Here is a 14498-nt window from a genome sequence, read left to right on the forward strand (position 1 = left end):
ACTAACAAAAATAAACCCTTGTTGTATCCTCATTAGAAAACATTGTTAAGTAGGTTTTTTCACGAAACAAATACAACAATCATTCGTATATTATCATCAGTCCTATAGCACAAATCCGACTTCACAAGGTTCATTAAGAAAATAAAGTTAATATTCACACACTCCCTCCCTCTATATTTCTCTATATATACATAGATATATACCATTACACTATTGTTAGCCAATTATTATATTTATGTGTTATGTTCTTGAAGCTGTCCTTTTACATATTGGTTCTACGACCAAATCGATCCTTTTACTTGAAAATGCATGAATTTGGGTTAGTATCTCAAGTAGTACAGGGTAAATGGGTTGAAAGTTTGGGCAATGCTTTTGACATCCTAAATTGAACATTTGAAAGAAACCAAACATCCTTTTAACAAAATAGCTTTCATAACTATATAATCTGTAAATGAATGATAAAAAGGTTTATCAGAATCTTAAAGTGTTTGATCAATTGATTTAAAGATGATTGGCTGATTATTAGCCAAGCATCTTGGTTCTAAATCATATTTTATCTTCTTAAAACACAATTTAACATTGTTATATATTTCTTTGTAGCGCTTTCCGCTGATTTTTTTAGGATGGCGAAATTGGAAAATGAGATGGAGTTAAATGTCAACATTAATACATATTTGGGTGGAACGCTTGAGGGTTACAAGAGGTAAGGACGGGAGTTGTATATGAAAGAAAGTAGTTTGTAGTTTGTCAAATGCCTAGGATTATGTATACGGATTATTTTTACACTTCCGATATATGTAATATATAATTTCTTTTGTATTTTTTATTTATACACTTTGACTTATGTAAATTTAATAGTGCAGCCCGTGTAGCACGGGTTATAACCTAGTAGATATATATATAGTGAGAGATAGAGTGAAAAAAGATGTGAGAAAAAGATATTGGGGTGTGAAAATAGTAAGAGCCTTAAGAAAAAACCTTGATAATTGTCGATACAACCACTAAAGCCAATAATACCTTCAATAATTAAATTAAATTAAAAGATCAACAAATATAAAAATAAGTTAACTTGTTTCGAGTATCATTAAATCTTTCAAGTTCTTTCACCTTATCATCAGTGTAGTAATAAAGCAAGTTTGGTTTTTCTCCTAATAGTCGAAATCATTTTGATGTATGTTATCATCTTAAAATACACTCAAATCTCAAATACATATACAACACAAAAAAAGTACTAGCGTCATAGCACATATCCGTAGATCCGCCCATATAAAGAAGAAGACGCACATACCAATAAAAAAAAAAAAAACTAGTGTCATGGCACGGATCTGTAGATCCGTCCAACTAAAGAAGATATGAATACAGAGACGCATGATTTTGAAGCATGTATACATAAAATTCCTAGTTACATATATCTTGCAAATTGGATACCAGAAACACTTGAAAGACAACATTAAATTCCCGTAAAAAAGAGCTTGACTGGATACCAAAAACACTTGAAAGACAACATTAAATTCCCATAAAAAAGAGCTTGAAATCTCTTGGTTCATTCTTATTCTCCTTTACGGGCAATATCTATCATTACAATATTACTACGCATGCAGATATAAGAAAACGAAAAAACAATTTCACACAACGAGCATCTCCAAATACAGAGAATACCTTATCTATACGCACAACTAGCAGAGTTTCCGTTTGCAATCCATAACTTCATAGACACTTCTCAGTTGTTTGATTCATTTCTTCCGTTTGTTTGTTCATGGCCGTTAATTGTTTCCCCATACACCATCCCAGCCACCAGCAGGCGCAGGCGCGCCTTTGGGCCCCTCGATGTGAGTTTGAGGCCCATTAGGTCCAGGCGGCTGAATCTTGTTAGGCACTCTTTTAACACCCAAGATTCGCAATACAAATCTAGCTAACTCTCCGTATAATAACCCTGACCGATCAAACAACTGCAAATAGCATTATTAACCAAAGGCAGTTAAGTTAAGTTAGTACATTAACTGACTCGATTTATTCAAATCTTTAGATTCTTATTGTTAAAACATGGATATACCTGAAGAAGGGCCGACATGAACATGTGAAACGCCTGTGCGTTTTGGTCTATCAGCATAGCTACTCGGCCAAAAAACGTTACAAATCCTTGCATCTGTACACATGCAGAAACAAGTTGCATAAATCACATGTAAATTCATGTATCCGTGTATCATAATAGTATTATTCAACTTACCACACGCATCAAAGAGATCCAAAATCCCGGAGGCTGCGAAGGAGGACCAAATGGATTATTGGGATCCTCGTCACCATACGGACCACCAGGCCCGCCCATGCCCATACCCATACCCATACCCATACCCATGCCCATGCCCATGCCCATGCCATAACTACTACCATACGTTCCTCCACCATACATCCCCCCACCATACATGCCGCCACCACTTCCATAAAGGCCACCACCATAACCTCTATTATACATGCTGCTTCCACCATATAAACCACTATTATAGGATCCCATTCCACCGTATGAGCCATAACCTCCTGCCCCATAACCAGAATTGTAGCCCAAAGTGGAACCGTAACCCGTACCTGAGACATACAATAAATAAACGATTGCCTTAAACATAAAATAATTAAGAATGGGAACTGGCTATTAAAAGAAAAAAAAGAAAACCCCACTGCCATGACCAACAAAAAAGCGTTCCTAAATGTAAGTATATGGCAAATTGCATAAAAGGTAACCAGATGGTCACATTCCTATTTCAAATAACCAACTTTTTTTACCGGAGGAAAAACCACCAAAGTTTCATAATTTAAATATAAGGCTGTCTTCCAAGTTAGCTGGTTTCCAAATGCCACATCGGCGTTTAAGTTACAGGGACCACTTTATATCAATTTTTTAAAAGTCGGTTATACTTAGGGGTGTAAACAAGCCCAGAGGCTCGAGAGCTACTCGTGATCGGCTCAGTTAAAAGCTCGAACGAGTCAAGCCTTAACGAGCCCGAGCCCGAGCTCGAGCCTGAAATACAAAGCTCGTGTAGGCTCGCGAGCCCAAACGAGCCTAAACAAAATTTTAGTTTTTTATATATATAATATAATAGTGATGATGATAACATTGGTGAGCCGAGCTCGAGCCGAGCTTTGGCTCGCTTAATCGCTGTTGAAACGAGCTCGAGCCGAGCTTCTAGCTCATTTGAGGTTGTTCTCGAAATAGCTCGAGCTGAGCTCGAGCTTTGGGTTTTACTCGCGAGCTGAGCTCGAGCTCAGAGAAGTAGGCTCGAACCGAGCCGCTTCATAAAAACATAACGAGCCGAGCTCGAGCCTAGTCGGGCTCGGGCTCGGCTCGGCTCGACTCGTTTACACCCCTAAATCAAATAATTTAGAAGCTTTGATAGTTTTATGCCCTAGTAAAATTGATCATCCAAATTACCAACTTGACCAAGCTTGGTAACTCTCTTATGCTATTGGCCCTTAAAAGATTAAAAAAAAAAAAGAATAGTAGCTACCTCCATATGTCTGATTTTGCTCCCACGGTCTAGAGGGAACAGGTCTCCCAAGTGTATTTCTGTTAATTGCTGAAGTTGTATCATTTGTGGTAACAATTTCACCAGGGTTTGCTGTACCAGAAGCATCAACTACGTCACTAGTGCTGCCTGCAGATGGTGGTTTAAAAGGAGCTGGACCAGACGAAGTCCCGCCAGCTCGTTCCCATGGTTTAGGAGGTGGACCACTGCCTGAAGAAAAATATATCAAGATGAATATATGATTATGAAACTACTATGAAATATAAAGGTCTAAATTAATTGATCTATATGTGTAGCACTTATTAACTAACGGCTTAGCTTAGGTCAGTAAAATACTATAGTCCTTTATCACTGAGTCATGTTTTGATATGAAGGACTACATAGAGAGAGGTCAGTATCGAGTAAGCGGTAAATGAGATTTGAAGGTAATGAACGGGTAAAGCAATCCATGTTGCAGAAATTTCGAAGTTCTTGAAATGACTTCGAGTGGGAAGATTAATGCATATTTTGCAAAGGTGCTGACCATTGCAAATCAGATGAGAACAAATGGGTTGGGGACATGTCAGACGTCAAGATCGTGAAAAAGATTTTTAGAACCCTCACTGAGAAGTATTTGTTCATTGTCGTTTCCATTGAAGAATCCACAGACATCGAGCCGATGACAAGTGACAAGTACTCTTGTAGTTGAAGAGCAAAAGATCAAAAAACTTATGAATCAAACGAAAGATAGAGGTAAGAGCAAGCTACATGACCAAAGATGCCTGATATAACATCTTACAAAGAAAAGATCTTCGAAAGCTACATAATTGAATGCGCGTCGTCACAATTGTAAACCAAAACATACATTGATCAAAGAATACAGTCGTGCGTATGAAGAGAAAAATTCTTCATTTTGCAAACCGAGACTAGCAAAACTCAAACAAACATGATACCTTTTCTGTCCCTAAATCCCTAATAAAGCATATTCTTGAGTCTCCAAGGTACCATTAATAATTCGTTAATCTCTTCTGTTTATTTAAAATAATACTAAACAAAACCTCACAGGTCAATTCAGTTTCATAAACATACTCAACAACCCAATTCATCAACAAACTGAAACTTCAAAATTTTCATAAATTCAGGTGAACCCTTAAAACTAAACAACAAAAAGCATATAAAACACCACCTGTATTCATCCAATAACTTCCCAAACATACTAATTAATCAATACAAACAACTAAATTCCACATGCACAACATAATTTCAAACAAAAATTTAACAAATATACAAAAAAAGTAGTTATACCCCTTCCCCCAATCCCTAATCCCAAATCAATTGCATAAACAATTAAAATTTAAAACCCTAGCAAATTCAAAACACGAGAAAGTAAAATAGATAAAGCAGCCTATATTCAAATATCATATCTCAAGGATTCAGCAAAGAAAGATAATAATCAGATTGAACAACAGATCCCAAATCAATCAAAGAATTCAAAACGATTAGAACCCTAGCAAAAAGCACAAACTTTTTGATCGATTAGAAAAAACAATAAAGACGATGGAGGTGAAGATGACCTGAATTATTGGCTGCCATGGGAGGGAGGGAGGGAGAGATGAATCCACCACCGGGTAGAGATAACGAGAACGATAAGAGGGAAGGTGTGAAAATAACAATGGAAAAGACCAAAATCTTTTTGTATATACGGTGGTGGGTTTTATCCGTTTTTGAGATGATTCCTGTGAATTTCGGATTCTTTGCACTTTCCTCCTTTTACTATTCTACCCTTTGGTGATTGCCTCGTGGGTCTTGTACTTGTGTAGTCAAAGAAAGGTCGATTATTTGGTAGTTGGTCTTTGGTCAAACTAATAACATAACTACTAGTCTACTAATTTCACTCACCATAACTAGTAATTTTACTCGCCAAGGGAGAGAGTCTCGTCCACCGGTAGGGATGGCAAAAAAGCCCAAGCCCGACGGGTATACCTAGAACCCGAAACATACAGACTGAGTATACCTGAAGCCCAATGGGTATGGACTGGGTACGGGCCTAAAAAAAGAAAAAAATGGGTACGGGTACTGGACAACGGGTATGGGATTTAGTGATACATGCCCAATACCCGGCCCATTTATCCGAATAATACCCGAAAGTATCATATTATAGATTTCCATATACATAAACTTAGTACATGTACTTATTACCTTCTCTATAGTCATATGTGGATATGTATTTGACAAGTGTTTAGTGAAAAAATAACTTATTATTGAGCATGTATATTGGATATGGAAGCTATCACCCTTTATTATGTGGATGTTTATGCAATTAGGTGGTCGTGATACAATTACTTAATTAAGTAATCGTTTTGATTTAGTTTGGTATATGTGTTCTGAATATGATATGCAAGCTATTAATTGACTATAGTCAATTAAATAGTAAATTATATAAAAATCAAAGTAAAAATTGTGCATTTGTCCAAACGGGTATTTTTATGAAATTAATGTGACAACTGCCAAATTTGCATGCATCCGTACAATTAATTAGACAATAATTAATGATTAATGATTGTGCTGATTTACAATTTATGACTTGAATTGCTTTCTGATTATTGCCATATACATACATGTGCATCATATATTGCAAATGACATAACATTACTACATGCAAACTATACTGAGTCTATTGGTGCACGAAACAAAGATAGCACAGTTATCAGACAAATCAGAAAAATGCTGACAGAGTTCAGTAGATAGACAAACATTGTATTGAGACACAGAATGAGCCAGAAATCAACTTTTACACTAGTATAGTGTGTAGGAAAGTAAGGATCACAAAACTGCCTTCCTAGCGATGTTTAAGTGTCGGAAAGTGCCTAAAACTTGCATAAACTGCAGGATTCCGCAGAAAATCAGCAAATTCAGCATTTAAACACATTTATATCAGGCAGAAATATGCTTAAATGGTCCTGAAAACTTTCCTAAGTGTCGGGAATTGAAACTGTCATAAAAAGCAACATAAAGCACACTAAACTGCGAAGTTTAGCACTTTAACGAACAGTAACGAACCGAACAACCGGACATTACCCGAAACACCAATTTTTCACTAGAAACATTGTTTTAACATTAACAAGCTAGTTATGATCCCCAAACATCATAACACACACTACATAAATATCTAGTAACTAAACCCTAACTGATACTTAGATTTTAACCTAATAACTAACTAAATGGTTGGAACCTACACCTATACCCCCCCCCACCTATTTGGCGGATCCATGTGGGCCCCATTGTTGATTTTATATGCTTATTTAATTAGATCATGTTTCCCATTTAAGGACACATTACACATTAGACCAAAATGGATGGAAGATTATAAGAATACCCATAAGGATCATAATCATCATATTCATCACATTTCACCAACACTTCCCTTCCTTCTCCTCCCTCCATGTTTACAGCCACACCTCACCACTACCCTACCTCCATTTTCAACATTCTTCCATACATTCCAAGGTGATCTAGAGGTGTAAGAAGCTAAGTTAGGAAGCTTGGAGCTTTCGGAAGTTGTTATTTATGAACATAAACATGAAACATGAACATAAGCTTAAAATTATAAGAAATCATGAAGAAATCATGTTAATTATGTGTTGTTATACTTAATGATTGTTGTTTGCTTGTGTAAATGATGTAGATCATCATATGATCTTGCTAGATCATGATTAAAAACATGATTTAGCAAAATGAGAGGATGATTAAGTTAAGAAATCAATAGATCATCCTTATGTAAATCATGAACTTGAAGTATAAATTGGTTTCTTGTAAAATGATGATCAAGTAAGTTGTGATACTTGTAGATCTAGAAATTTCATGGATGATTTCTAGAGAAACCGAGTTAAAAATATAAGTTTTGTTAAAAACTTGGTTCTTACATAAACAAACACTATTTTTGGTAGTTAAACAAGTGTAGAAACACTTGTGTAACAAGAAGATTACATAAAGAAACATTTTTGTAAAACATGATTACAAGTTGTAAATATCTAAATTCTTAAAGAATGATGTTTTTAAACAAACAACCACACTTTAAAGGGTAACTAAACTCACTAAACACACTACCAAGTTACTACAAATTTTCACAAACTTTCAAGTTCATGAAGTGGTAGATTAAGCATGATTTTGGCAAAAATTGGTAAGAGTAAGTTGTTAGAGTTGATTGTGAATTGATTGTGATGATTTTTACAAAAGAAAATGATATGCTTGAAAGCATGAAAACCTCCATTTTTAGGGGGAACTATGGCGAAATTTTCTAAAAATACTAACACTTAGAAAAATATTTTAATCAAATATTTACAAGTGTATTTTTAACCATGAGTTTTCCATATAAACTTTGCCAAAAATTTTGTTACAAAAATATAAGTCTTGGAGGTTGGTTTTTATAAATAAAAGTGGCTAGATATATATTTAGAATATATATACACTGAGGATACACATGTGTGATTATTTGTATACTTTGTGTATTAGTTATATTATTTTAGGACTTGAAATAATATAACTCACAAAATACCAAGAATTACAATCCAAATTATTGCCAAAATCTCAAGGAATAAATATACAAGTTACACACAAAATATTGGCGAAAACCGAACAAGAAATGTAACTGACAAAATATTCCGGAAATATTATCCATGTGTATATTTTGATAAACAATATTTTGGACACAAGGAAATGAAAATATGATTTTACAAATTATTACAAAGTTGTATCATATTTTTGACAAGGAGAAAATATATTATTTTGGGAAGTAAAAATATATTTTCTTGAAATTTTTAGAAGATATATAATTTCTGGGAAAGATATATATTTTCTTGAGTACACTCGAAATACTTTATTTTTGGATGAAGATAAGTTTATATATATATTTTCTAAGTGAGACTTGAAAATATATTATTTTTGGAAATGTATATGAATTTTTGTTAGAAATAATATTCCGGAGAATTAATATGAAATTAAGTATTGGAATACTTAATGAATACAATGAAAATACACATTTTCATACGTATAAATACACACCGGAATACGACACCTTTACATGGCAAGAAAATATACAAGAATAGAAATACAAATATACCCATCCCTGGGAAGGATATTGAGAAGTATTAAATTAAAATATATTATTTTAACTATTATTCCAAAATTTAATAAATATAATTTTAAGTTAAAATATTAATTATTTTAACAAATAATTATATACTTGGAATATCAATGAAGACACTTTGAAACGTAGCTCAAAGACACTAATCAATACCAAGTCAAGGCACGACCCGCTCGTCTAACGGACCGTAGTACGCATGTAGGTAGTCGTGCGTTCTAGAGGAAGCTTTGAGTTACATCGGATAAAAGGAACGCAAAACAGTGAGTTCATGTCCCCCTTTTCTCTTAACTGTTTTCAGTTTTATAACTTCGGGGGTGAAGTACATGTTTCAAATGATTACAAAATGCTTAGAAACAAATACAATTGGTATGGTTAGCTTTGGAAAGTACAATAGATCATGTGAATGGGTAAGCGCACTCTTAAGACCATTAATCCTCGTATTAGGACCGAGGGACAGGAGTGATAGATCTATTTGGGTGTAGCGAGCCCCATCCATGAGTCCGCCGAGTGGCCATGTGGTGACTATGTCTTACAGCCGGAGGCCCGGTACAAAGTCTGCTAGGTTTGAGTCTTCCTGCACCATGTTACGTATATTAATGTATTAGCTACACATTAATTGATCTGTTTCCTTGTTGCTTTCATACCGGGTTTTCAAGTACATGCAAACATACTTACAAATGCTTCAAAGGTTTATTCACAAACACACACATGAACTCGCTCAACTTTTGTTGATGTTTTCAAACTACATGTATTTTAGGAAATTAAGTATGGATCTGGCGGTGTTGGAGTTTCAAGTCATGATTGAGAATAAAAGATGTCATCCGTGTCTTAGGGTTTGGTTAGTGTGTCTTATCCTGGACGGGACACATCTTGCAAAACCTACTTTTAACTAAAGTCTTTTGATGAGTCCTTATGGAACTCCAAACAATTTGTATGGTTTGTAACTCGGATTCTACGTCTATGTTTCAAGACAATGATGATGTAATGTTTTAAAATTTAATCAATGGATGAACATCTTGAATTTATCATATAGTTGTTTGTTATGGTTGAATGCAATGATATTAAGCAAGTCACACCAAATCACGCTTCCGCAAAAGTCAGGGTGTGACAGTTTGGTATCAGAGCTTCGATTGTAGCGAACTAGGATTCCTTCTCGAGTCTAGACTACAATCATTAGGGCTCTCACGAAAATATTTCTACAACATGTTTTCATTGCATACACGAAACGCCCAGATCCAGGAAAAATAAACATTTTTACAAACAAAAGACACGAAACACATTTCAAAGTTTACGTTTATGACTCAGCCTGAGAGGCTGGGGAGTTCAGTCTGGGAGACTGGGAAGTTTAGTCTGAGAGATTAGGGAGTTCGGTCTGGGAGGCTGGAAAGTTTAGTCTGGGAGACTAGGTGGCTTAGTCTGAGAGACTAGGAAGGATAGAAAGTTTCATGAAGAATAATGTGAATACATGATTACATGATGAATTGTCCTTGTTTGCAATATACTAAGTGTTAGTGCTTACTATGAATACACATGCTATGATTATTATGTACCGGTACACATGTCACCTTCTTCCGAGAGTGAGGTATTAGACATTGACGACCCCACGGCCACCGCCACAGATAATGAGATTGCACCTACGCCTGAGATATTTGCGTCAGACACTAAGAGTGATCCTGATATGTTGACCGAGGACGAGGATGACTTCCAACCGTCTGCGCTACCAGACTTTGGTGATCATTTACCCTTGCTGATGGTTTCCCTGACGAGAATCCTTCTGTCATTCTTGTTTCAGTCCATGACCACCTTATCATTGGTTACCCCGATGGCGAGCACATCGTGGCTCCGATCCTCGATGTCATACCTCTTGTGGTCATGCTTTCCGAGGCTTGGCTATTCGATGATTTGTATGATGATGACGATTTGTTTGTTGATGATCCTCCTGTTGACGCCCAGGGTGATGGAGAGATAGCTGAGAATGTTATTGCTATGCTACCTCCTGAGATTCCTGCCAGGGAAGTATCCTCTGCTTCCATTTTACACTCGATTTCAGACTCCCTTGAGTCTGTGACATCTGCAGCCTTACAAACGGCCGGATTGCAGCTTTCTACTACTGACTCAGACGACGACACCGCTATGACTGTTGCACTATCACCTGCTCGAGATCCTATGCTTTTACACGACCCAGAGCCTACTCCTGAGCCAGCTCCTGTTCCTTTTGGGTTAGCTTGATGTTGCACCTGCTGATCATGCGCCCTTGCTTGATCACGACCCTATTTCTTTTGGTTTACCAGACATTGCACCCCCTTACACCTGGCCCAGTACCTGCACCTGATGATCTTCTCTTTTGTTGAGACATTTGTTCCTGCACCCGCACCCGCTGATGTTGCTCCTTTTCCCCTATGGAGACCGACGTCCATTGCACCGACATATCTATCACCTTCTTTCAGGACATACCCGCACCCCGGGAAGGTACTCCAGGGCAGCACCCGCATGACGATTCTTTTGCTACAACAGCATTTTCCCCGACCTCACAAGCCGCACCGTTTGCCCCTTTCAATACTTCACCGATGGACGAGCCATTCCGATGGTTCCTACCCTACACTATGCTGGTTTCAGATCCCTACCATCCCTCACATTATGGAGGCTACACACGGAATGAGTTGCTCCTGTAACATCAGCTACAGTTTGAGGTTTTGAGTCGCAGAGTTTTGAAGCTTGAGATGACACCACATCCTTCACCCTGTTTATACCAGTATACTATGATCCTCCACATTCATCACTGTCTCCTTTTGCACTCTCACATGCTGCTATTACACCTTTCCCAGGTTTTGATGCCCGTTTCTTTATGGACAAGCAACAGATCAGTTAATTACCTCGACGTGTGTATAAGCTCAAGGAGGAGCTCGTACACGTTAGCAGCTTGCTTTTCTTTCCTTCTTCACCTCAGTCATCAGTATAGTTGGTGTTTGGCTTTTTGCGGATTGCATTACCTTGGGGTAAAGACACTACTAATGAGCCGAGATTGGGGAGACTCTTGAAGACCACTTTTGATTACGTGATTTGATACACTGATAGACTTTTTGGACAAGGGTAGGGTGACCCTGTGCCCCTTTTGATATGAAACACTTTGTAGACAATGTGATTGTGGTTGATAAATAATGAGAGCTCAGTCGCTATGTCTTCGTTAAGTACGTTGTTGAACCGCATGTGTGTGCTATAATTATAAAGCTACGTGCTTGCTTGCTATGCTCTCATTAAACGTAATTCCCAAGTTACTTGTTTATGCTATGATTATGCTATTGCTTGATTGGTTGATATGATAATTTATTATGTGTATGTACATATGACCTCTAAACAACTATATGCACTCCCTAAACAAATGAGACCTGACCAATCCAAATTCTTCTTAGAAGATGTCACATCAAGAAATCATCCGGCTGACCGAGGCAGAATTACAAGCGCACATCACACAGGCCATAGCTCGGCACGAGGTTCTTCGCTACAGACACAGCGAAAGTATCTCAGGGAATAACCCGCCTAACAGTAATGTTTGAGTCACCTAAGACACATTACAATACGTTTGGACAATTCCAAGCTCGCTTTGCTAATGCTTTCTGTGATGATGATTGCTTGGGTACATGTTGTACCTACAAGCAATTCTTAGACTGCAGGCCCCTGAACTTTGACGGCACTGGAGGTGCCATAGCTTTTGTGAAATGGGCCGAAAATATGGATTCTGTTTTGCGAATGAGCGGATGTACGCCAAAGCAACAAGTCCCATATGTGTCAGGATCATTTCAAGATGAGGCCCTGTTATGGTGGAACCTTCGGGTTCGAATAATGGGCGAAGCTGCTACGAATGCTTTAACATGGGGTGAGCTGAAGGAAATGATGCGCAGGGAGTATTGCTCTCAGATGGAGATCCAGAAGCTGGAATTCGAATTTTGGAAGCTAAAGATGGAAGGTCCAAAGGTGGCGGAGTACGTGCAGAGACTTCATGATTTGTCACAAGTTTTTACGTACCTGGTGGAACCAGAGTTGAAAAGGATGGAGCCATTCATCTGGGCACTGGCGCCTTAGATCCTTCGCTTAATGACGGTATCAGCTCCGCCAACAACTATCGATGCGGTCGATTTAAGTATGTCACTCATTAAAGAAGCGGTTAGACTGGAAAAGCTTTCAAACCCTGACAAGAAGAAGGAAACTCAGGTGGAGTCATCCGGAAAGAACAAAAGGAAGCTCATTGACTTCCAGGAGGATACCCGAACGAATAACAAGAACAAAGCCAAAAAGGGAAAGGAGTACACGGGCATCCTACCTAAGTGCGATAACTGCCAACTTCATCATGCTGGGCAATGTAGGTATGGAAGAAGTGATGTCTGCGATAAAGTGGGGCATGTCGAGGAGACGTGTCAGATCAGAACGGGACATGGAAACGAAGGACAAGATGGTAGCGGAGATCACGGAGGAAGCAACGACAACAACGACTATCAAAGTAGGACCAACGATGAACAAAAACGTGCTCGAGGTTGTTTTGACTGTGGGGACAAAATGCATTTCAAGAAAGATTGCCCTAACAACAATCAGGCCGATGTTAAGATTTACTTGGGAGCTAAGCTGAGAAGTGATGAGTGCAAGTATCACCACGAATGTCGATGTCTGAGGCCTAAGTGCGGTAGGTGCGGAAAGAAAGGGCACAACAAGGATGCCTGTTGGGCGAAGAGTCCCAGACAAGGAGGAAATGATGACAACAACCAAGGCGGAAATAATAATGATAAAATTCCGGGCTGCTACAGATGTGGGAATGTGGGGCATTTTAGGAAAGATTGCCCAAGGAGGATTAACCAAGACCGTGAAGGAGCATCCAACATCGGAGCTCGTGAAGCATGCCAAGATCCAGATGTAGTTGCTGGTACGTTCTCTATCAACCAAAAATTTTGCATCTATGATTGTTTGATACTAGTGCCGACCATAGCTTCGTATCTCATAAGTTTAAGAATATACTTGGTTTAGTAAAGGGGTAAGCTAGATATCCTATACTCGATAAAACGAACTAATGGGAGGCTAGTAAGAGCCTAAGGAGAGATTAAGGACCACATTGTAAAGTGTGAGTTACGATAGACCTTCCGCCAGTGAGTTGGGAAGCTTCGACTCGTAGTTGGGATGGATGGATTGCTAAGTGCTCAAGCAGAGATTGCGTGCCTAGAGAAGATTATCCGCACCCCGATGGCAAATGAAGAAACGATCGTGATTCCTGAAGAAGGATACGCCCCTACGAATTATCAGTTGTCTGAAGGCACAGAAGTTTTTACGTAAGAGGTGTATTGCCCTCTTGGCTCATGTCGTGGACAAGGAAGCCGAAGAACCTAAGCTCGAAGATATCCCTGTGATAAGGGAGTATCCTGAAGTCTTCCCCAAAGACTTGTCAGGATTACCTCCTCAACGACAAGTTAAGCTCCACATTAACTAGGTTCCAGGCATTGCGCCTGTAGCTAAGACTCCCTATCGACTTGCACTTCCTGAGATACAAGATTTGCCAACGCAGCTTCAGAAGTTGCCAGATAGGGGATTTATAAGGCGAGCTTTTTTTGCCCTAAGGAGTTTCAGTACTGTTCGTCAAGAAGAAGGACGATGGTTTTCAAATAAGCATCAACTACCAGGAGCCGAACAAGCTAACCAGCAAGAGTTGGTAATTCTTGCCGACGAATTATTTAGCTAACTGTGAGGATTCCACTACTATTCTAAGATTGATCTTTGATCGAGTATCATTAGCTGCGAATTCAGGAAGAAAGTATACTAAAGTATAGTGAGCCGACAACTTGTTTTGAACATACACTAAAATTGTGTTTCCTACACGA

General features: G+C 38.2%; 1 protein-coding gene across 1 annotated transcript; it reads right to left on the minus strand.

The window, feature by feature from the left end:
• Window positions 1–1488: 1488 nt before the first annotated feature.
• Window positions 1489–5233, minus strand: LOC110868201 (peroxisomal membrane protein 13). Its single transcript, XM_022117307.2, has 5 exons — window positions 5072–5233; window positions 3501–3728; window positions 2228–2583; window positions 2054–2146; window positions 1489–1949 (listed from the first exon to the last, which is right to left on the minus strand). The coding sequence occupies exons 1-5, from the start codon at window positions 5088–5090 to the stop codon at window positions 1764–1766; spliced, it is 882 nt and encodes a 293-aa protein (XP_021972999.1). The 5' UTR covers window positions 5091–5233; the 3' UTR covers window positions 1489–1763.
• Between the last annotated feature and the right edge of the window lie 9265 nt (window positions 5234–14498).

The sequence above is a fragment of the Helianthus annuus genome, chromosome 16, assembly GCF_002127325.2.
Source record: "Helianthus annuus cultivar XRQ/B chromosome 16, HanXRQr2.0-SUNRISE, whole genome shotgun sequence".
Lineage (NCBI taxonomy): Eukaryota > Viridiplantae > Streptophyta > Magnoliopsida > Asterales > Asteraceae > Helianthus > Helianthus annuus.

Excerpts from the sequence above, each read along its gene's own strand:
- LOC110868201 (XM_022117307.2), bottom strand. Across the intron at positions 2,584-3,500 it reads GCAAAATCAGACATATGGAG|GTACGGGTTACGGTTCCACT; the intron begins GTAGCTACTATT and ends TGTATGTCTCAG. Across the intron at positions 2,147-2,227 it reads GGATCTCTTTGATGCGTGTG|ATGCAAGGATTTGTAACGTT; the intron begins GTAAGTTGAATA and ends GCATGTGTACAG.